This window comes from Rhincodon typus, chromosome 37 (genome assembly GCF_021869965.1).
Source record: "Rhincodon typus isolate 14 chromosome 37, sRhiTyp1.1, whole genome shotgun sequence".
NCBI lineage: Eukaryota > Metazoa > Chordata > Chondrichthyes > Orectolobiformes > Rhincodontidae > Rhincodon > Rhincodon typus.
In genome coordinates this window covers 535,180-560,128 of record NC_063368.1, presented here as the reverse complement: position 1 = coordinate 560,128, position 24,949 = coordinate 535,180, and the positions used below count along the sequence as shown (strand labels likewise).

At 40.2% G+C, this 24,949-nt stretch overlaps 1 protein-coding gene across 1 annotated transcript in view; it reads left to right on the top strand.

The window, feature by feature from the left end:
• LOC109922724 (probable ATP-dependent RNA helicase DDX17) overlaps window positions 1-21,901 on the top strand; it is a 36,656-nt gene extending 14,755 nt beyond the window's left edge. Inside the window, exons 8-14 of the mRNA XM_048617326.1 lie at window positions 2,658-2,818; window positions 3,050-3,222; window positions 3,765-3,875; window positions 4,556-4,617; window positions 6,011-6,070; window positions 12,823-13,056; window positions 19,131-21,901. Coding sequence (XP_048473283.1) covers window positions 2,658-2,818; window positions 3,050-3,222; window positions 3,765-3,875; window positions 4,556-4,617; window positions 6,011-6,070; window positions 12,823-13,056; window positions 19,131-19,762 — 1,433 coding nt within the window. The 3' untranslated portion in view covers window positions 19,763-21,901. The remainder of the gene's footprint in view (window positions 1-2,657; window positions 2,819-3,049; window positions 3,223-3,764; window positions 3,876-4,555; window positions 4,618-6,010; window positions 6,071-12,822; window positions 13,057-19,130) is intronic.
• The last annotated feature ends 3,048 nt before the right edge of the window (window positions 21,902-24,949 follow it).

The window sequence follows — 24,949 nt, the reverse complement described above, 5'->3', positions numbered from 1 at the left end:
TGTAGACCCCTTTATTGTAAAAAAAAAACGTAATTGTTGAGAATACTGAGGTCTCCTCTATAAGGTGACTACACAGTAGTTCTCTTTTAAAATTTTCTGAAAATTAATTTGCGGAAAATGTGTGTTTCTGGGTGTAAAACATTTCCTGGACACGTGTAGCTCAGTAGATTTAAATATTAAGTAGCTGAACCATTCAAACAAGGAAGATCTCAAGTTCCATCTTTAAAGTGTTCTGTTTGAACTCAGCTGGACTAGTGGTAAGAAGTTTTTTTATCTTAGTGAGAGTGCCGCTACCTGATTTTTTTTTAAGTTCCATTAGAATTTAACATGTGCAAATGCAAATGTGCAAATATATATTCGAGTAAAAGTCAATCTTGTGTCAAAGTCTGCCCCCTATTTTTGGCCAAGAAATCTTGAATTTTCCATATATCTTGTGTTCTTCACAAATAACAGATCAACATTTGTGAGTTATCCTGTGCATACCGGTAAATGTTACGATGAAGAAATGATTGGTGAGACTGTATGAGAGTCAAACTAAAACAACGGTAGACGAGAGGAAACGGAAGAATTTGGTGTGAAAGTTTAAGATACTTGAGGTCAGAGTCAGGCAGTCAAGGAATATAGTCATAGACCTACCGGTAGTTCAGGTTTTGAAATTTCTTCATCTTTTTGTGTAAAAATGCCCTCTGGGAAAAACAAAACATATACAGCAGCGTTTAAAATGAAAGTTATTGAAGTTGCAGAGAAGACAAATAACTGTGTAGCAGCAAGAGAATTTTGTGTTTTGGAGAAACTTGAGAGACTGGAGAAAGATATCAAACCAACTTCAGACAATGCCAAAACAAAAGTGTGCCAACAGAGGTAAACCTAACAAATGGTCACAATTGGAGGAAAAAGTTGCTGAGTGGGTACTTAAATTGTCAAAATGGAAGATGTGTTAGGCGTGAAGCCATCTGAATCCATGCACAAAAAGAATCAAAAAAGGATGGATTTAAGGCAAGTGCTGACTTAGTACTTTGGCAGAGAACTAAGATTGCACAAAAGCTGCCTGCTGAATTCGAAGATAAGGTAATACAGTTTCACCATTTATAATCAGAAATTGGCAAAAGGAGGGCTACAAGTTATCATGCATTGGAAGCATTGACGAAATGCCTATTACTCTCGACATGCCAGAGAATCAAACTGGACCACAAAGGGGAAAAAACAGTAGTGGTGAAAACCACTGGCCACGAGAAAGGTAGGTTTACTTTAGTTCTTTTTTATACGGCTGATGGCACCGAAGTTAAAACCGATGGCTGTTTTTAAGAGAAAAACCCTGCCAAAGGAGAAATTTCCAAAAGGGATTGTCTATATGCATCCACAAGGCTGGATGGATGAAGGTGGATGTCGAAAACGTAGAAAGGAAGCTTAGAATTCATACCAGGTGGACTACGCAAGGAAAAGAGTTTGCTCGTCTGGGAGCAGGACTTACAAGTGTTTTGCAACCAATGGATGTTTGTCTTAATAAGCCATTTAAAGACCTGATGAGAATGAAATGGCATAACTGGATGCGAAAAAAATACGCGAAAGGAGGCAGTATGCAGGTTCCATCACTGCTGCTGATCTGTGAATGGATCGTTGATGAACAGAAATAAGAGCTGACACTATTTTTCAAATCATTCAAGAAATGTGGAATTTTGAATGCATTGACCGGTACAGAGGACGATTATCTGTGGGTTGACACAGATGAAGAAGCAGCAGCCGATGATGTGCTACCTCTAACTACCAACAGCCAAGGTGAAGAGGATCCATACGATGATATCATTCATCCTGATGATTATGAAGCTTTATTTGGTGCTGAAGATGTTGAACAGTGATTTTTCAGGATTTTAATGAACTTTTTTATTTGACATGTTTAATTTTTGTACGTACAAACAAAAGCTTACTACTGGTAATTAATTTTTGTTTCTGTTGTCTTTATCCAGCAGTTGCCGGTACATTAATTCATTGTATTTTCCTCCTTTATTCATTTAGAGATCAATTTGACTTCTGCTAATGATACAGTATTTTGGACTGTAGCATGAATTTCAGCCCCTCAAAACTAGTATCCTTGTAATAGTCGACCCCATAAATTTAACCTTAAAAAAAGTCTAAAAAGTTTGACTTTTACAGAAGTAAATACGGTATCACAATGCAATAGTCTGCAAGTGAGAAAAGTAAACAATGTGCTGTTTGTGCCAGTAAAGCACTAGGACCTTCCCAGGAACTTGATGCTTCTGTGCTTTGCCAACCCACACGTACAAACTGGTGTAATGCACTGTATTGCTGGCCCAAGAAATCAAAGCACTGCCTTTGGGTTCGAGTGTGCTGTATTAGAACTCTACTGCTGTGTTCATTGTTTTCCTTTTTTCACAGCAAAGGTCATTTAAAGTAATCCTATTGTTTGCACAATTTGCATGATGGATAGTATTCTCCAAATAACACTTGCTCTCACCCAGTTCACTCCATTTTAATTTTACATGCAAATTTGAACAGCTTGAGGTAGGTTTCTGTACCTGGATTGAAGGTAGAAATTCAAACGAACATTGTAATCCATCCCTCCCAACTATCATTTACTCTTAGCTCAGAGACTTACTCTGGGTCCTGTGCTTTCATTTTCAACTTTTCCTCTGTTTTAGGAGTAGAAGTCTGTATTGCGACCCCAGGCCGTTTAATTGACTTTCTGGAAGCTGGGAAGACGAATCTGCGTCGCTGTACCTACCTGGTCCTGGATGAAGCTGACCGCATGTTGGATATGGGGTTCGAACCTCAGATCCGGAAGATTGTGGAGCAGATCCGAGTAAGAATATTGTCAATTGAAAGCATTGTGAAAATTGCGTGGTTCTATAAGGCAGTGTAATGCTATTAAAATCAGCTACTAGTTCACACAGCTTGAGCCTAAACACCCTTCATTCTGACCAAAGTAATGCCACCAGTATGTTCATAGTCTGTAAAACTGAGAGAATTGAAATTGACACTTTGTGGAGATGAGTGATGTTAGAAACCATAAAACTTTGCCTATTTTGTTCAGCCGGACCGACAAACGCTGATGTGGAGTGCCACTTGGCCTAAAGAGGTGCGGCAGCTAGCAGAGGACTTCCTACGTGATTATATCCAGATCAATGTTGGAGCCCTCGAGCTGAGTGCCAACCACAACATTCTCCAAATTGTTGACGTGTGTCAGGAGACTGAGAAAGACCTGAAGTGAGTATGCCTTGGTGCTCTGGCGGGTGGTACCTCACTATGTGAGGTGGAGGACTTCTCATAATGATGTCTGTATTTATAGAATGATAGAAAATTTGCACAAGAGTGGGGCTGTTCAGCCAATTTAAGAATCTGTATAACTCATTCTTAATATTTCTGCAGTCAGCTTTCCCCACTTTTTCAAGTAGAGCGATCCATGTGCTGACCACCCTAGTGAGAGCTTGGCATTCTTATCTTCTCTATAGTGATTTACCAACAATTTTGAAGGTGTTTGCTTTTTTTTTAGCTGTTCAATTTCACAATAAGTGGTATACCCTGTTTTGGAGATATTCATGTCTGTATTTGTGTAGCATTGTTATTTCCAACTGGTCAGAACTTCTCTAAATGCTGCTTGAGAGATGTTTTTATCTCCTGCTGTCTAATGCTTTGTGAAGTTTCATATCAATACCTACTTTCTACACAGGCATCCAAGAGTAAAATGGCTAAAACTGACCCTTTAAAAACGCCACCTCCCAGTCTTGAGTGTATATGTTCAATTGCAGATTGCTACATCTGATGGAGGAAATCATGGCAGAGAAAGAAAATAAGACCATTATCTTTGTAGAGACCAAACGTCGCTGTGACGATCTGACTCGGAGGATGCGGAGAGATGGGTAGGCACTGTTACACTCCCCCACCCTTGTGGTTTTATTGGGTACATAAAACTTAATTTCTTGACATTTTAGTGAGAGCTTATTAATTGAGGTAATGCCAGTTACTAATCTTAGCACAGCATCCGAACCTGGAGGAATTGATTAGACACACCAGGGTATAGAGACCGAGGAGGTAAGGGCGTCACTGGCTAGGCAGCATTTATTGCCCATCCCTAATTGCCCAGAGGGCAGTTGAATGTCAACCACATTGCTGTGGGTCTGGAGTCACCTGTAGGCCAGACCAGGTATGGATGGCAGTTTCCTTCCCTAAAGCACATTAGTGAACCAGATGGGTTTTCCAATAATCGACAATGGACTCAAAGTCATCATTAGATTCTTAATTCCAGATAATTGTTGAATTCAAACTCCACCATTTACCATGGTGGGATTCGAACCCAGGCCCCAGAACATTATCTGGGTCTCTGGATTAACAATCCACCAATAATACCACTAGGCTATCGCCTAGTGCTTTGAGACTTGTGCTATCCAGGCTGAGTAGCATTTATGCCAGGGAAACCCAAGAGGACAAGTGCGGGCCTGCTTTCAGAAGGAAATGAGGGACTTGAGGGTGGCTCCAGTGTATGGTGACAAGCTTGTTTTTAGCCTTTTGAAAGTCTTGCTCCTTTTCTTCATTCCTGCAGGTGGCCGGCAATGTGCATTCATGGAGATAAAAGTCAGCCTGAGAGAGACTGGGTCCTAAATGGTAAAAATGGATGACCTTCCCATGTTTCAAGCAAGAGTTTTTTTTATGTAGTTAACAACTTAGTTAATGTTCATTTTAGTATTATGATTTTCAGTTACTCAGATAAATTATAATATTTGTACTTCCAACCACTTTTGAATGTTATAAATATATCCCATTTTCAAGACTGAAGGGAACTTCCTGATGACCATTATAAGAACCTAAAACACAAAAAGACCTTTGGTCCAACCCATTTCTTCTACAGTTGATTTAGTTTCTTTTCTATTTCTCTACTTCTGTTTAACTCCTCCAGGAAACTACTGAGTAAACACTCCCCAGTCTCTAAAAGGTGACCAGCAGAGCTTTGAAAGTGCATTCAGCAATCTCTGGATCTGCTGAATGAAGTTCAGTCATGATTTGCTGGCATTCACTGGCAAGAGGGAGTGAGATTGAGGGTGTCGAAGGACAGAGATGCTTGAGTGAATGCAGTGGGATGGAGGAGGGTGTTACGGATGTTCAATTGTATAGTCACCCAACCTTGTCATCTACTGTAAAACGTCTTCCCATATCACTCATCCAAATTGTATCCTTTCACCATTCATCCAGAAGCCCATAACTAAGCATTTTGTCAAGTTTCATATTCACAAACTTGATAATGCTACTGCCTGCATTGTAGTCGAGTTCATTTATAAAAGTTGAGAAGAAAATGAACCCAAAACTATTCCTTGGGTAACACCAAGGCAAACTGTCTTCCTGTCTGGGAAAAAAGTATCCGTCTACTTTAATCATTCTGTTCTAACTATTTCTGATCAACTCCATATACTGTCATCATCTTAATAAATTTCTTGTATGACATTTTGTCAGATGCCTGCTTGAAGTATATATGTATTTGTGCTACATTAGTCTTCCCTGGACTGTTTTCCCCCAAATAGTTCAAGTAGCTGCTTCTTGTAGCTCCCTCATACCTAGAGATCTGTCATTGTATGCCATGCCCCTCTGTCTTGTGCCATCCTGTCACATCCACAACTGCCTTTTGGCATCCGTCATCCAACTATACCTAAGTTAACTTTTCTGCAACTCTCCACTTTGCCCTCTAGAAGAGACTTCAGTAGCTTTATAACTCTGATCAAATGGTCAAAAAAAAATGACATTTTCTAGTTTGGGTATCATGTTTTTTCGAGTTATTTTTGCTGTTGCAAATTGAAGTACTTCTTTCTGTGGGAGAATTATATTTTTTGGTATATGTTTTTGAGCCTGTATGGCAGCATTCAAGTATTTAACTTCTTCAATTGCTTGTAAGCTATTTATGCATAAAATGAATTGAATTGAGCTTCCAGTTTACGGAAGGAATGAGAAGAGATGGTGTGGTTTTAGGTAGTGTTTGTAATGAAGTACTTTTCTCCTCTTCCTGCAGAATTCCGATCCGGAAAGGCACCCATCCTTATTGCAACTGATGTTGCATCTCGCGGTCTAGGTTTGTACTCAACTTGTTTGCAGGAAAATGTATTGCAGATCAAGCTGTGAAATTGCCTAAACTGAAAGAGGAAAGCGATATTTAAAGTGACATAGTGTGATTTCCCCACCAACTTGAGCTTTTTAAATAAGTGACTTATTTTTGTTTTTTAAAATGTCTCTTTGTTTTTGTATTAAGGTACAGGCCTGCGGCAAGGCCTAGGCATGACAAAACGAGCACCAAGAGGGAGAGGAGATATCCATCTACCGCCACCTACATAAACCAAGCTTAGCCTTACCGTGTGGGGTCTTAACCCCTATGCACTGGGCTGGCTGTCCCAAATTTGGGGTCTTCGGATAATGTTTACCCCGACTTCTGTTATCCAGCTCGCCCTGGCACTGTCTGGTTCTACCTCTGCAGCGGACTGGTTCGTTAAATAAATAGGGTCTTCAGATAATGTTTTTTCCAACTGACTGAATATCCAGCTTGTCCTGGCCTTGTGGGGTTCAAGCCCTGCTCCAAGCCATCTTATTGGAGAGAATACTTAGGGGACTTCATAGATATTGACTTGCCCATCAAACCAGCATAGCCTAGCAATGAGGCAATAAAGCTCTGTACTACTTGAGTTCACCTATCAACCAGGATACTATACAGGTTCCAGGTAATCTTACCCATCGTAGTCAGATGGTGTACAAAGGGGTCCAGCTGAATTTATGGCTCTGTGCCCAGTCTGGGCACATTTAGTTGAGATTTTTGGATACATGTTAAATGTTGCCCCTTACTTGATGAGAGATATTCCAAAAATGGGAACATGTATTCAAGTGTACTTCTGAGAGGTCAGTAGACATAGTACACTTAACACCATCTATTAAATAGTCTTATGGTTAAATATTATTCTGTGACTCCAGAATTCCTTTTGAAAGTGGAGCACTGAACTTTTTGGATACTTTATTTATCAGTATTCACTCTTTGAAATCTGGACTTCAATTATAGAAACTACAATAACTGCCATATTCTGGATTCCACTTGCATAACATCAGCTGTTGCCCTCAGTTATGCTAGAGTTGTTGATGAGGTTTGAGCCATTATTATGATCCAAACAGAAACAATTGTTTTGTGTAATGTATGTGAAAGATTGCATGGGTACCTGTTAGAAGTATGGACCCTGCAGTTGCGTGATCCAGATGCAGATGCAGGGAAGTCTTGCCTTTTGAGGTACTTTTTTTGCGGTAATTGTATTGTTCAGGTGTTGCACTTATTTTCCAGGCACATCTAATACTGTGTTAGATTAATAACAAGGGGCAATAGAAATTGTGCTAATGTGCTCCCTGATTGTGCACATGTAGAATACCCTTATTGTTTTCCACAGGAGCACTTAAAGAGCCCACGTTTGAAAGAGATTAATGTAAACTGCTTTTGAATGTAGCAGTGAGGTAGGCTGAACCCTTGATTTGTGGGCATCCTGATGGCTAATGGGCTTTGAAACCAGTTACAAATAGATTTGTTGTCTAAGGGATACAACTTAATCCTGTGTATCCCCAGCTTGGTCTGAAAGAACCTGTTTAGCAATCCATCTCTTCAGTTTTCTAACAGCTGGAATTCAGTATAATTTCAGTATTTTACTGACAAAAATGGCTTTATCTGAAACCCTGTTCATTGAAAACCAGCACAAAAGCCAGTTCCAAGATCAGAAAATTGAAAGCAGAACCAAAATTCCCTGTTAAATTCTGACATTTCCCTTGTATTATTCAAATTTGATTTACTTATAATTGGTTTACTGCTGAAACTAAGGGGCGTGTGGAATTGTCTGCTGATTAGGGGTTTCACACCAAGCACTACATTTACATGGCCGGCCAGTTCTGCACTCAAACTGTTACGTGCCTCAGAGCTAGAAACAAATCTTTCTAGCCACTAATGGGAACGCCATGCATGCACTGACAGTTACTGGCCCACTATTTCACACTAAGATGGACAGACTGTTCCGAAGTAACTTCCCCTTTAACGGGCACTGGTAGTAAACTAGGAATTAATAGCATATATGTTCTTGGTCTTTTTACTTAAAGGGTTAGAAGGTTTGTTAAGTGTAGCTGTTACAAAATAAAGGTCCCTTAATGGGGAAACTCCAGATGGAACAGTTTGCTCATTCTTAGTTCAGACTGCAAAAAGAAACTACTGAATCCCCGCTGGTTAGCAACAATTGCAGCCAACTGATCCACCTGCTGGATTTGTGGCTGTATTGCAATCCCTGGGGAATGGTTTCTAATGAGAACTAGAGTAACGTGGTGCAAACAGTTTACTCTCAACTATTGTGAAACCCCTACTGCCAAGCATGCCAAGTATCTCCCTCACCTTCACAGGACGTCATGTCGGGGCTTGTCCGGTAACATCTTGGGCCTGTCTGAGTTGCGCTGCCCGAAAAACGGGTTGCAAAAAAAGTTTTTAAGGTAGGAATGAGTAGATTGCTGCTTTCTGCATCTTGCCTAGACATTGTCAGAATTTAATACAAAACAGAACTCTTCCATGTAGGTTACAGTCTGTTTCTTGTTACCGACTGATTCTACCAGGCTGGGAAAAATTTTGTTTTGAAACAATGGAGTATTCTCGAGAGCCAGTAGACAATAGTTTGTAAGGCCAGCTTTGAATATATGTGTTAGGGACTTGAGCTTTTCTGGTGCGAAGCAAACTTTCTCTGTAGGAAAGTGCTAGTTCCAAGAGAATGAAACATCTGCTGTGTGTTTTGGTCAAATCACAGGAACAGCAACATTTCTTAATATTTTTCCCAGTCTGCCATTAATAATGGGCTCTGAGTTTTAAAATCTGCATTCTGTTGTGCAAAGCAATCATAGCAGGGTCATAGTAAAAAGCAAACAAAATAGTTGTGTAGAATTTGGAAAATCTCAGAGTTTTTATGCTCCACGCATAGTTCCTCTGATCCTTATTTCTTAACATAGCTTTTCCTGTCCTTTGTTGCCAACTGGGAAAGAATTGTCAGAGATTCTCCACAGCTTCAATATCAGAGGCATCACTTAGATCTGACACTTGACAGCGATTTAAAAGATATAGTTCACAAGCCTTTGCACTGCTTCACATAATGATAACCTTTGTCATGGTTTGGATTTGTCATTCTACTAGCTTTTTCCCCTTCCACGATAAAAGGCTGCTGGAAAATCTTCTCCCTATGGTTTGTTTGAATATGTATAAGTTATCTGAAAAATACCGATCAACTAGCAGAACACCATATATCACACTGGAGCTGATAGTATGCTAGGATGAACTCAGATATGAGACAAACTTAGATTTTGCACCAGTAATGCTTCTTTTCAGTCAGTTTGCAGTATAGCTAATGTATTGTTGCAGGCAGCTCACTGACTGGCATTTGGTTATTCAGTAAACCTGTCTTGTGGATTGCTGTGAGTGTTAAGGTGCCCATTTTTGGTGATCCTGGTTCTCCAAGATGTTGAAATAAATGTTAACATTGAAAAAGTACTGTCTTGTGGCCACCTGAAGCTGGAAAGTAAGTGACATAGTTTGGCTTCCTTCATGCAACTTTGAGATGCAGACATTTGCAGTTATAAAATATGAAAAGGCGGCTGTAGTTGTCACCAACAACCATGGATAGTAGGACCCAGGTGATGATGTAAGCTTTTAGCTTCACTATTGTGATATCTTATTTGTCCTATAAGATGGGGTGTCCTTTAAACCTTGCTACTTGAGATCCATGTCTCTGCTGTTTGTCTGCTTCTGTCTCTATTTGATATCAGTATGTGCTATAATGATTTGTTTTTCATTTTTCATGTACACTTTTCATATCTGTTTATCTCTTTACTTCTGACTGTCTGTTGGGGTGAGTAGTTCAGTCACTGTAATGTTCATCTTTTTTTATTTAAAATAGGAGGAGATAGCATAGTGAAACTTGAGCCCATTCTTGTAATGAGAAACAGACTTCAATAATAGTTTGTCAGTAAATTTCAAAGAAAAATATTCTGAAATTGTAAAAGTAAGTCTGGGCATGAGATGCAGCCTTGGTTGGGGTGTTGTCTTATTTTTGGAGAGTGGGTTGGAGGACCTACTTTAATACCAAACTACGGCCCTTTGGTGCCACCTGAAAGTCGGGCTACAGAAAAGTATTCAGCCATCCATCCCAGCGTGTGGGACCTCTCGCTACAAGGGAATGCTCGATGCATGCTCTCCCAGCTCCACTGGTCCCGTGTCGCAGGGCGGAGGTCGAAAGGAGACCGCCAGAACCAAAGAAACGGGATTGGCTGCGGCAGTACGATGGAGGGAGTGTGCATCGGACTGGTAAATACTACTCGATACAGGAGGGAGGAAATCCGTATTTTCTAGGCATCATCTTCTAAATGCAGATTTTGAAGGGTTAAGTTATGTCTTTAATCTGAAATTATCACTAAGGTTAAAAGTTATCATGCAGTTATTGGTACAGTAGGAGCTAACATATGGTGTGCTGTTGACTTTAATCATTGGCAGTCCATGGGTACAGTTAAAATGCTTTTAGAAATCAGCTGCTTACAAAAACTCAGACTAATTCCCTGCAGAAGGTTTCCTTCACAATTCAGAATGTGTGGACAGAAAAATGCTTGCTGCTTCCTAAAGCTAAGCATAATTTCAAGATATAGTTAGCTACTCAGCTTTTGTGCCCATATTTTCAATGTGAGGAAAAAAAATTAAGGTGATGGCCAATGGAATGGTCCAGGTTTGGGTTTAGAACACTCACATTTCTGTCAAAGTTCGTAGTAAACAGTAGTTGCACAAACGCAATTTCCAAGCACATTCTGACTCTCGGATAAATTACATATCATTGAGACCCAACTATCTTCAGATTGAGATGGTTAGAGCCTTGTCATTTGATGTATTTTGAAGCATTATAATTCTTGATTATATAAATATATATGTATATCCATAAATATTATAATCAAGCCAAGAATGATATTTTTGAGAATATCGTATAGAAGATTTCTTATGTAATTACTCCATTCAGAATATTGCGGTAGAATCTGATGCCTGAATGTAGATTTAAATATGCCAGTCAATGGTCAGCTTGTCAGTATTGTGCCAGCATTCTGGAGTACCAGAATAGATTCTAGTGGTCAGAAACCAGTAATTTAAGGATAATTTCTAGGCCTAAGCAGCATTGTGAACTTCTGTTCACATTACTGCAACATCTAGGAATTGGAAACTTAAGGGAGTATTCCTTCACAGATCTACATTTGAGACCAGAGTTAAACAATACTTGTTATTTAAGCCAATCAAGCTCTCCTTGGGGCTCTTGGGGAATATTGGTCTGTATTCTTGTTTCACAGAATCAAGGTAGTTATAACTCGAGCATCACTGAGTGGCTATTTACTAGGTTCAAAATAACATCACTCATAACTTAGCTCTTCCTGTAGACTGTATCTCTGGTAGCACCATAAGCTATTATTTTGTTTAGTATGGTGCCTGGGGAAGTGTTTTATATCTTGTGATGTTTGGTACTGGAGAGTTATTCTCACTTGCCTTTTATCACTAAATGAGAGGGACCTTGTTATCAGGAGTGCTTCTTTAATCATTAACAGATACCACATCATAAACTGTAATCTGGTTCAAGTAGTACAGTAAATCTGTTTATTTATTGGACTTTGAGTAGCAATTTGTTTTCCCTCAAAGTAAAAGTCTGAGCATATTTGACCAAATTAACAGTGAGGAAATCTTGTGTTATTCATGTATCTTTCCTGCAAAGTGTTGTGTTAGTCACTTTTCAAAATTAAGATTGTTTTTTCTTGAAGGTGTTGGTGGTTAATGGCAGGTTAGGATTTTAGTCTGAAGTTTGTGAACTTATTATTGAAAATTAAATTTCAGGGTTTTGAGAGAATGCTAGGATGGGCTGGATATTCAGGTCCAGCAAGTAAGTTCTGTGATTCCATTGGTGTTTAGAGGACACTCATTCTTGTGTTGTTTCCTTCATACAGGAAAGTGGCATGCAGAATGGTACAATTATAACAAGCTTTACCAACATCAGAAACAGATTTGTGCAGGGTGTCACATGTTACATCTGCTCCTGTAGAACTACCCCCCTCCTCTTTTGTCTCTCTTGTCAAAGCTCAGCTGTTTCTTTAATAGTTTTTGTTTGAGCTGCTATAAGATACAAGAAGTAAAGTTGGGTAGGGACCAGGGCTTGTAAAAGTTTAAAATACCTAGTTTTTGATTAGTAAAACGATATTGCAGGGCCTTTCTTGATTGAACCAGATTTATCTGCATCTCCTTTTAGAAGGTAAAGTGGTGAAAGGAGCAGTTACAGGTGCTGAAAATGTATTATAATTAGTGATGTACAGTGATGTCTGGCTTTCCCAAATGCATAAGCTCTACGTCAAGAACCTAACTAGAGAGGAACAATGGTTCCCAGACCAAAACTAACAATCTGTGTTCTGGGGCAACATGTTTTGAGAATTCCAGGTGTTTTTCCAGTTGGTAGAGTGGTGGATCTGCTCTCCTAAGAGAGCCATGTGCACTAAAAGTGGTTCAGAAAAGCTATTTTATGTTTGTGCTCAGTGTTCTGCTGTTTGATATGTGAAGTTTCAAAGCATGGTGTGGGTTTTTAAAACTTTGCATGTGATGGGGATCCATTGCAGTACAGTAGCATAAACTGTAAAGGTACTTGTACTCGAATCTTTGTTCTAATTGATCTCTTTCTACCTGGCTGTTGTGGTGTGCTGTTTGTGCTGCTTCAATTTGGCACATTCCCTATCTCTCCACACCACACTGCAACTCTGCTTTTACAGATGTGGAAGACATCAAATTTGTCATCAATTACGACTATCCCAATTCCTCAGAGGACTATGTTCATCGCATTGGCCGTACAGCACGCAGTACTAATAAAGGCACGGCCTACACCTTCTTCACACCAGGCAACGTGAAACAAGCTAGGGAGCTGATCAAAGTGCTGGAAGAGGCCAATCAAGCCATTAACCCAAAACTCTTACAACTTGTTGATCATGGGAGAGGAAGCGGAAGAGGTAACTGAATTCTTTAATTTCTCACTGTTCTACTGATGGGATACTTCACTAGACCAGATCCTGTTAAAAGCAGATTCCTGAACACACTTCCCTGTAGTGAACCTAGGATTGAGAACTCAGGTTCATTATAGGTATGTCATTGCTGAGGCACTTGTAGAAGGAGAAGCAAATGTCAAATGTTTATTTGTAACTCCTGTTCAGAATCATTAATCCATGTTTAAGATGCTTGCTTGTCTTCCTTTAATGGGCAGTAGCACCTTAGCTAAAACTACCTCATTGTTGTGAATGTATTTTATGTTTTACCCTCTTGGATCTTCCAATCACTGATTACGCTCTGAAGCCAAGATCTGAACTCTGATTTTTTTTTAACACTTTCCTGTCATTTCTTATTGCCCTCAGTCCTCTACCTTGAACACTTTAGCCAAGTAGGCAAATGGGTGGCAGGCAAGGTAAGCCTTTCTAAATCTGCAAGTGTATTGTGATCAAATCTGGATACCACATCTTAAGAAAGATCCTGTGGCCTGGGACAGGGTACAACAGGGAATGTGCTGGAAGGAACAGTAGGTATTTGGATGTATTAGAATATGGGATTGTTCTGTTAAAAGTAGAAAAATTTAAGAGATACTTGAATTGAGGTATTCAGAATAACCAGTAGTTTTGACAGAATAACATAAAGTTATAGAGCACAGAAATAGGTCCGTCAGACCATCACACCCATACCCATTTAAAAACAATCACCCAACTATTCGCATCTCATTTTCCAGCACTTAGCCTATAGGCTTGGTATCACCTAATACGACTTAAATGTTATGAAGGTTTATGTCTCTACCACCCTTACAAACAGTGAGTTCCAGATTCCCACCACCCCCTGGGTCATTTTTTTTTCTTCACATCTCCTCTGAACCTTCTGCCCTTATTTAAAACCATGCCCTCTGGTCATTGATCCCTCCGTCAAGGGGAAAAGTTTCTTCCATCATAATTGCCACTTCCATCATAATTCTTTACATCTAATCATGTTCCCTTTCAATCTCTTCCGCTCTGCTTTGGGACAGCACAGTGGCTCATTGGTTAGCACTGCTGCCTTACAGCGCCAGGGACCTGGGTTCGATTCCAGCCTCAGACGACTGTCTGTAGAGTTTGCACATTCCACCAGTGTCTGTGAGGGTTTCTTCCGGGTGCTCCGGTTTCCTCCCACAGTCTGGAGATGTGTAGGTTTGGTGGATTGGCTATGCTAAATCGCCCATAGTATCTAGGATGGGAAATGCAGAGATAGGGTAGGGGGTGAGACTGAGTGGGGTGCTCTTCGGAGGGTCCGTGTGGGCTCAATGGGCCGAATAGCCTGCTTCCACGCGCTAGGGATTCTATGATTCTAAAAAACAAATCCGATCTCCAAGCCAGGCAATATACTGCTAAATCTCCTGTGCACCCTCTCCAGTGCTATCACGTATCCTCTGTAACGTGGATTCCATGTACTATATTCTGTACACACACTACCCCAGTTATGGTATAACCAACATTTTATATAGTTCCAACGCAAGTTCCCTGCTCTTAAACTCTAGGTCTTGACTAATAAAGCCAAGTATACCATACAACTTCTTAATCATTATCTCCACCAGTCCTCCTACCTTAAGGGGCATTCACATCAAGGTTCCTCTGATCTTCGGTGCTTCCCAGGGTCCTGTTGTTCATCACATATTCCCTTGCCTCAGTTGTCTTGCCCAAGTGCATCACTTCACATTTATCCAATTTGAATTCCATTTGCTGCTGATCAGTCCATCTGACCAACCTATCTAAATCCTCCTGTAAACTAAGGCTAGCCTCCTCACTATTTACCACTGCACCAATTTTTGTATCACCTGCAGACTTACTTTCAATCCTCCTACATTCAAGTCTAAATCATTTTATATAAAGCACAAATAGCAAGGACCCCAACTTTGATCCCTGGGGGACACCACTGGATGGACCTCCAGTCAGAAAAACACCTTAATTGTCACTCTCTGCTTCCTGACACTAAGCCAGTTGTTGATCCAGTTTGCCAAATTCCATTGGATCCCATGGGCTCTTACCTTTGCTATCAGTCTCCCATGCAGAATCTTAACATGGTCCTTGCTGAAGTCCAAGTGGATGACATCAAAAGCATTGCCATCATCTACACAGTCGGTCACCTCTTCGAAAAATTAAATCGTTGGTCATACATGATGTCTCCTTTTAAAATAAAAACCATGCTGACCATCTTTGATTAATCCCTGCCTCTCCAAATGAAGATTAATTCTGTCTCTCGGAAACATTTCCAGTAGGTTGCCCACTACCAAGGTTAGATTGACTGACTGGCCTGTAGTTTCTTGGTTTTTCCCTTGATCCCTTATTGAATAATGATACCACATTGGCTGCCCTTCAGTCCTCCAACACTTCTCCTGGGACCAGAGAGAAGTTGAAAATTATTGTAATAACCCCTCCTATTTCCTCTCTTGTGTCACTAAACAAGCTGAGATATATTTCATACAACTCTGGAGATTTATCTGTTTTTAAACCTGCCAGACCACTCAGAACATCCTCTGTCTGTGCTGATTTCTTTAATTGTATCACAGACCTGATTTTTGTACCTATGTCATCTCACTGTGAACACCGTCACAAAGTATTCATTTAAAACTGTTCCTAAATCATCTGGCTCCACACAAATTACCACTATGGTTGTCAATGTTCTTGTTCCCTCATCATCCTTTTACCCTTAATGCCTCTGAAAGAATTTGGGATACTGGTAGGTAAAATAAAGGAAAATCCTATTAGTACACAACATCTACCTCACTACCATGTACTTCACTGGAATTAAGCTGAAAATAAGTTTGCTTTAGTAAAATTTTCATTTTTATTTCCCCACTTATAAGACCTAGGCATGTCCCCTTTTGTCTCTTCTAATCTCTATAATTTACATCTTGCACTTTCTATAATCTTCTATAGGATTTCTGCTGTTTTGAGTGCTTGGTATCTGCTGTAAGCCTCCCCTTTTTTCTTTCAATCCAATGCAGTATATTCCTCGATTATCCAGTATTCATAAAATTTGATGGTCCCACTCTTTCTTTATAGGAAAATGTTGCATACTCTGCACACTACTTTCAAGTTGTAACTGGAGGGCACAGAATAAGCAATTGGCAAAAATAAAAGGATGTGATTAGATTATTTTTCTTGCATCATGAGTTATGATCTGAAACACTACCTGAAAGGTGGTGGTGAGAAGCAGAGGTTTTAGCTCAGAGTAGAACTGGAGAAGTTCTCGTAAAGGGCACATTTTTAAGACCGTTGTAAGGGCACACTCTACATACTGTGGATGCTTTGAAAGAGTCACTTCTTGTGTGAGAAGGCTAGTGGCTGCTATGAGATTAGATAACATGAGCCAGAATAATTTAGGAGCAAAAGTTTCAGTTCAGTGGAAAGATGCTGAAGTTTGCATCAGCAGCCACCTAGGTGTTCACATATCTAAAAATGTGAATGCAGATAGACGGAGCCATCAAACAAACCACAACATGTTTAACGGAGTTATCATAAGGGATCCTCTTGTGGCACAGTGGCAGTGTCCCACCTGTTCCAGAGGTGTGTAATAACATCTCTGAATAGGTTAGAAATAGTACAAGTACTAGGAAGTAAGAAATAAATGTCCCTTTGAAGGTCATGGATGCACCAGGATCGTGCCAGAGATTGTTAATGAAGGAGGCTTGGCAAGTAGCTAATGTTGTTCCTCTGTTCAAGAAGGGAAATAGGGATAATCCAGGAAATGTTAGACTGGAGAGTCTCACATCGGTGGTTGGGAAGCTATTGGAGAGAATTCTTAGGGATAGGATTTGTGCACGTTTAGAAAAGCATGGCCTAATTAGGGACAGTCAGCATGGTTTTGTGCAAGGCAGGTCATGTCTTACTAACTTGATAGTCACGTCCTCAAAAAATTCAAAAGTGATCGATGAGGGTAGAACAGTGGATGTTTGTAAGGCTTTCGACATGGTCCCTCATGGTATGGTTATCCAGAAGATTAAGATGCATGGGATCCATGTTGACTTGGCCGCTTGGGTTAAGAATTGGTTTGCCCGTAGAAGGCAGAGGGTAATTGTGGAAGGGTATTTTTCTAGCTGGAGGCCCAGTGGGACTTCTGCTGTTTGTAATTATATAAAAATGACTTGAAAGAAAATGTAGATGGGTGGGTTAATAAGTTTGCAGACAATACAAAGATTGGAACAGTTGTGGATAGTCTAAAAGGTTGTCAAAGGATGCAGCAGGATACAGATCAGCAGCAGATATGGGCAGAGAAATAGCAGATGGTGTTTAAGCTAAGTAAGTGTGAGGTGCTGCACTTTAGGAGATCAAATGTTAAGGAAAACTATACAGTTAACGGCAGGACCCTGAACAGCATTGATGTACAAAGGGATCTTGGGGTTCAAGTCCATAGCTTCCTGAAAGTGGCCACACAAGTATATAGGGTGATAAAGAAGGCGTATGCTATGCTTGGTTAATGGTCGGGGAATTGAGTATAAGAGTCAGGATGTCATGTTGCAGCTTTATAAGATTTTGGTAAGGCCACACTTAGCGTACTGTGTTCACTTCTGGTCACCGCATTACAGACGGAATGTGGAGATTTTGGAGATGGGTGCAGAAGAAGTTTACCAGGATGCTGCCTAGATTAGAGGGTATGAGCTATAAGGAGAGGCTGAGGGGAGACTTGAAAGAAGTATATAAAATTATGAATACATAGATAGCGTTGACAGTCAGAATCTTCTACCAGGAGTTGAAATGTCTAATACTAAGGGACATCCATTTAAGGTGAAAGGAGGAAAATTCAAAGGAGATCTGAGGTGCAAGTATTTTACACAGAGAAAGGTAGAAGTCTGGAATGTGCTGCCAGGGGTGGTGGTGGAGACAGATACGATGGGGCATTTAAGGGACATTTAGATAAGCATGTGAATATGCAAGGAATGGAGGGATATGGACCAAGAGCAGGCAGAAGGGATTAGTTTCATTTGGTGTCATGTTCGGCGCAACATCATGGGCTGAAAGGCCCATTCCCGTGCTGTACTGTTCCGTGTTCTAAGACCGATGTAAAGATTTTTAATTGTCTAATGGTATACAAAAAACCTTCAGGGTGAAGGATCAGTGATGTTGTCCTGAATTATAAGTTGTCAATGATGAGAGGAGAATTTTCTAAGCACCGAAATTGTTGGGTGAAAAAAAGGAACAAGATTCTTCTAGTTCATTTTCTGCTTGTTGTGCAGTACAGGAATGGAGTTGTTATTGAGTAGTGTTGATTGGGGCAGGGCATCATTAATTTGAGGTTGCTGCAGCAGAGAGAGAGAAGGTCAAAAAAGACTCCTGTGCTGTGATGTATACCTCTGATTCAGTAACTTCAGTCAACAACTGCTGTTTTGCAAGATGTGGGGCTGTTGATGACTTTGTGAACACCAAAACAGATTGTTCCAAATTAAACTCTCTAACTTTTCCTTCTAAACTTTAGCTGTTGCACTGAGAATGAGTGAAATGCTTTTGAATAAAGGCGCTTGAAATATTGTTTAGCCCAATTTCAGAAGTAAACATTTAATTTTTGCAGCTTTCTGTAGCCCCAGTTTGACCATTAATTTTGGATTTGAAGTTTTTTATTTGTCTATTTTATTGCAGGATTTTACATCTTACATTTGTCTAGAAGGTAAAGGGGGCAGAACGGTAACGTACGGTGTTGTAAAGGGACAGGACATACTCGGATTTCTTGGTATTGTAAAGTCCTCACTGAATGAGATGGGTCACTGATGCTGGAATGCACTCATAGATTACAGTAGCAGCCTGTCAAGAGGCCCTGGAGCCTTTCACCTGAATCAATTTCAGTGTGATCTGAGAGAATAAGCTTCAGTAGGCAGGCAGAGAGGAGAAGAAAGTTACCTGTGTCTTTATTGTAAATTTGAGGAGAATTTGTATGGTCAAATCTGGTATTTCATGCAGCAACAACAGTGGGAATGATTTTTATCAATGTTGGGTGTGCTATTCAGATGTAAAATTTAATTCTAATTCACTAAACGTGTTTCTATTTCCCCCTACTCTAGGAGGCCGCTCTCGTTACCGGCCCACTGGCTCCAACCCCAACACCATGTACAGAGACGATCGAGACAGAGGCCGCAGCCGGTCTTTTAGAGACCTCGATGGGGACCGCAGAGACAGGGGAGATGGGGGAAGGTTCGGGAGTCAGAGAGATACCCGAGACAGTGGTGGTCCTTTGAGTAAGCAGAGTTTCCGATCTCAACAGGCCAACAGTTTTGGGAGCCCTGTGTACAGTCAACAGTCAGTCCAATATCCAAATTTTACCCAAAGTGGGCTATATGGGGGGACTAACCAAAGCACATATGGGGCTGTAACTCAAGCAGGATTTGGGAAAGCAGGTAACTTCCAAAGTTCAAGTGCAGGGAGCAGTTACAGTACTTCTAGTTATGGCAGTGCTGCGCAAGGCACGGCTTATGGTTCGAGTACTTATAGTGTTTCATCCTCTGCCACTGCAGGGCGACCTCCACAGTCCTCCACGCAATTCAGGCAGAATGGGATGGGGCAGCAGCCACAGCCACTGATGTCTCAAACATATCAACAGAGCAACTCACTGTTGGGTTACATGTCCCAGGGGACCTATCAGTATGCACCACCTCCCCCGCCACCACCTACATCACAGGGATCAAGCCGAAAATAAATTTCTTTTTGTAAAATTTCCACTTTATTTCCCCATTTATAAGACCTAGGCATCGGCTCCATTTTCTAAAGAAGAGTAAAGTTTAAAGAAGATGAGTAAATAATCCAATTGCATTCACCTTGACTTCATTACTATAATAGTGTGCGGGGCAAGAAGCAAACTTTTTGATGCTGATCCCACATGATCAAACATGGGCCATTGTGTCAATGTTACTACTGACACCTACCTTAAATCTTGCTGAAGTGTAGGTTGTGTGTTAATGCTTGCAAATCATGGCCCAGTTCACCTGTTGATCACTTAGTAAAATGGAAGCATCTATTGGTCAGTGCTTGAACCTTGATCCCTGCTTATCTCCGAGGTGAGTGTTTTGAATCTTGCAGTGCCCTAGGTTCAACCACTCTCCAGAATGTTTTTTAAAACCAGTTTGTTCCATGTTCAAGTGTATCCTTTAAAAGGTAGGTTTTGTGTCTGAAGTTCTTGTAGTGTAATTTTACCAGGACGCCTACCAATTCTATAATTTGGCTATAAACTGAAGCTAAAAATTCAGACTGCCCTTTTCACTGTCATAGCAAGTTTACAGTACAAGTTAGGTTACTGATTGTAATGTGACAAAAGAAATAGTTAAGTCAAATGTTCAGTTTTTGAAGGTATATATACAAACCATCAAAACTCTCTTCTACTTAATGCCACTTTTATTTTGAGTCTCTTCCAGTTTTATTTGCTTATAAACTCACGATAAAAGCTACTCTTAAGACATTTGTGAAATAATAATTCATAAAAGCCTTTTGGATTCTCTCTGTAACTGCCCTAAATACTGAGCACACGCTGCACTAACATCTCCTTGACTGCAAGATTGTCAGATTGATTTGCTTTTGAGAATTCTGATCATTATGGGACAGTCTGATGAATTGGCTATTGGCTGAAAAGTTTTAATATGGTTCTCAGCTCACATACTTGAATAGTGCTGCCTTTGGCTACCAGCTTGGGTGTTGAAGGCTGTGCACGTTCAAATGTGGGGTCACAATGGGTGTTATTGGGTACTTAATATACTCATGAAGTGCAATCTAAATGAAATGAACATATATTTGGAACAGCCCATAACATTGAGAAATAAGAACAGCTTCTCAGTAAAAGAGATTCCAAAACAGTGACAGTGAATTGTCTCTTTCTACTTGCATCTTTTTAGCCCCCATCTCTTGGGTTTTCACAAAGCTTGCTTCAGTTGCCTATACGAAGTGAATAGTCATGTCCTGTGGTGCAAGCAATGAGGTCTGGTTTCTGTCAGTAGTTTAACCTAGATTTTAAAATAGAATTGATTTCTGATGGTTTAAAATTAACAGGTGAAAATATTGAACTGTTACTCAACTACTTTCTTGTAGTCACAAACTTGTTACTCTACTATCTAAGAGGACTATTGCTGAACAGTAAAAAGGGGAGCTATCCTTCACCAGCTGCCAATACACAGAACAACAGATGACAGGAAGTTGCAGCATTGTTGGGTGTGATCTGATGCTTTAGGTTATTGTTCATGAGCATATTTTCCATATGTGGTAGCAGTGGATTCTTCCTGTTCTGTTGATTGGGGTTTTTTAAACCAATTTCACTGTTGTTTAATGATTGGCCAGTTTGCATACTGCTTAGTATTCATGACAGTAGCAGGTTTTCTTTCAAATATTTGAGTGCTGGATTATCATTAAAGGTAGGTGTTTCATAAATGAGCCCCTTAAACATAAAAGTCCATTTTCTTTGAGGCATTGTACAGAATATGTAGCTGATCATTTTAATTTCTCAAACCATTTTTTATTTGAGGTTCAGTTAGTAGGATTGTAACAGCTTTCAGATCGTGTGGTAAAGCTTCAAGAGTGCTTTCTTAGGTTTTCCTCAGGTCCAAATGTTGTGTCATAACAAAACACATTGTGAATGAGATACAAACATTTTGGAGCTTCAGTATAAATTTGAGACCAACCAAACTGTTTGTCCTAAAAGGGGGAAGTCTTTGTGGTTACTATCACCTGTAATGCTATGTTCTGTAGCCATGTTGTTTGATGTAATTTGAATGACCTGTACCATCTCTCAAGTGCTTGCTTTGTTATGCACTTGATTAGTAACGTCATTCCTGTCAATAAAACTTGAACTCTCCCTTTGTTTACTGTGAATCTGTTTTGTTTTGATATTGCAATGCATGTTGTATACGTGTTGATTCAAATTGCTGTTGGAATATCTGTCAGTGCTGCTGGCCTGATGTGGGGGTCTTGGAAATGAGGTTTAATTCCTGAAATGTGTCTTTTTTTCTTATTGTTGACATCAGGTTATCAGCTACAGCATCATGCTAAGCATGCAGGTGTTTCACCTTTTCAAATGTTACTCTTGGTGCAGGCATTATAAAGGCTCCCTTTTGTTATTTCTGTTCTGGGGAAAGTGAAGCAGTTGAAGACACGGTGATGGTAGCTTGTATGTAATTTCATTGCCAGCCAACCTTCCTTGAACTTCTCTCAGTCTCCCAATGAAACAGAAGAGGCCGCCATGGTGTCAACAATATTTTTAAAAGACATATTCTCAGGCAGATTTCCCCATCAGAGCAGCTTGTCAACATGAGGGTGAGATTATTGCTAGCCATTAATTAGCCCTTTAAAGCAAATGTGTGTTGTCTTGCAGTGAGCCCTACTTCATTCTGTTTTCCCCTCCCTAACCCTCCTAGATACTGGTCACTTTTTCATAACACCAGTTCTGGCTCATTGGATCATTTCATAGAGCATTATGGATGAAGTTGAGCCTTTCTGCAGAACTATAGCTGACATTGCAACCACTAAGATTACCCCAAACCCAAATCCTGGATGTTCACTTTTATCTATAATGGAGCTGTACCAATTGCTAACGTAACACTGGGGGTAGAAAAAAAGCTAGGTAACAACTGGGCGAGCAGCATCTGGAGACAGTGACAACTTTGCAACTTGCACACTTCATTTAAATGCTTTAGGTGTTCTGAAGTACATTTTTTCTTAATGCCAGGATTTAACAGTAGTACATAATAATCTTTGTTTTATTGACAATTGCTCAGAGGTTCTGCAAGCTATGTACTTGTTAGCTTGTCTGAACCTTTTAAATCTAGGGGGATATTGCGTCTCAGCTTTTAAATAGTAAGAATTCTGCAGCTGGGGAAGAATTGCAGCAGTCTAAACAGATCTTGTAATTCTTCCTTGTATGTGAAAGATTTCACCTTGTGAAGTTGTACCTAGTGTCAGTCTTATTAATGTGCTATTTTGATACTGTACTGGTTTTCTTGTATTTTGTAATTCCAGTAATAAAAGAGTTATTTACCAAAGAAATGGCTGCACTTTTTGATAGTGGCCTGTCTCCATCTGTACATTTACTCTTAATACAATTTGGGTACAAAAGTAGGTGAGCAGATTGTGCTAAGAATTGCAAAGAAAAAGTGTAAAAATGCTATCCAGCTAAGTTTCTGCTCAACGGTGACAACCCCCTTCAGTTGGTAAAAGATTTAGTGATAGTAACACGTGAATGGCTGTTGAGGGAACAGGCAGAGGAGAATGGTAGGAAGGGGTCGAGAAGTCTGGATTCATCCTGACCTCTCCATAATTTGGCCGTCATGAGGAACCGGCTGTTACCAGCAACAGATGTATCCAAATCAAACTCTAGAGATGATGGGGATCTAGTAGGAGCATCAGAAGGTCTCACAGAGACAGCCCATATTCATCAACATTTGCTTGAAGACTGCAAAATGTTTTTCATCTGATTTCCAAGTAGTTCAGCCACTTCTTCCCTTCCGTGACTGAGGCTTCACTGAGAGGTCTGCAATCTGCATTTAATTCTTTAAACCTCGTCCACTTTTAGGAATTATTTAGATGCCTGGATAGGAAGCCAGATATTTAAATTTTCTGCAAACAGTAAGCCATGTGTATCGAAGTATAAAATTACCGAGCAACTGACATTTCAATGAATGGGCAGATGTAGAGTTTTGTCAGTATGAGACCATTGACTTTGGGCCTGAGGAAAATAAAACTGGGGACTTAAAGCTGAAAAGATGCAGCCATGCAGATCATTAAACTGAGATATAAACAGGTGCAGACAAGTCAAAAGAACTGGCCTTTCTCCAGGAGACTGACGTACAAAAGGGTAGAAATTGTCTCTGCTTTACAAAGACCACACCTGGAGAATTTAGCTGATCTGGGTACAATCATATCACCACAAGACAATTATGCTGACTCCAATGGAAGCTGCAATCTTAATTTTTCACAAACTGCATGTTGTTGCTGGATGGAATTGGCAAGTTGCTCCACACTGCTACTCACCAAGCTGAAGGTGGGCTCCTGGACTACATCACCAACCTGAAGCTAGAGGTTGTAATTGTGGGGCAATAATCCATAATTACCAGCATGACTCCATATTCTTGCTACCTGCCATGGGTGTTTGGAAAGTATGTGGAAGGTTGATAATTAAGCCATTTGGCTGTGCACCTTTGTCTGAATGCACCTTTGGGGCTGCAGGTCCTTGGGATGAAGAGATAGTGTTGGAAGTTCCACTGGTGGAATTGGATTGAGAATGACAAATTCAGCTTGAATGTTATAAATGACATTAAGACACAATGCTGATTAAAGTCCTTTATTACAGACACTTGATAAATTTATGCCAAATGCAAAGTGTATATAAAATGAATCAGAACACAAAAGCATTATTGAAGCTCAGTGTTAGGAATGAGACTTAATCCTGGAACTGGTGTGAAACAATTCATGGTCAGCTGGTAAAGTGGGGAGTTGCAGTGACCCAGTGATAATGTCTGATTATCAGAGGCTGAGGACAGTGCTCATTACAGGGGTTCAAATCCTGCTCTAGCAACTGATTGAAATTAAATTCTGGAATTGAAAGCTCATATCCGTAATGTTGACATGAAACCACTCTTGATTTTTTTTATTTAAATTATCTAGTTTACTAATATCTTTTAGGCAAGAAAATCTAACATCCTTACCTGGTCTGGCCTGCATGTGGCTACAGGTCTGAAGAGAACAGTAATAGAATAAACTGCTAGTCAGCAACTTGGCACCTGAAATGATAACAGTGCACCCAACCAACCTTGCAAGGTCCTCCTGACTAACACCTGGGCATGCTCCAGAAGTTCGAGAACTCTTCCCATCCTGAGTTGGAAGTGCTGAGTGGATCTGCTTGGCCCCC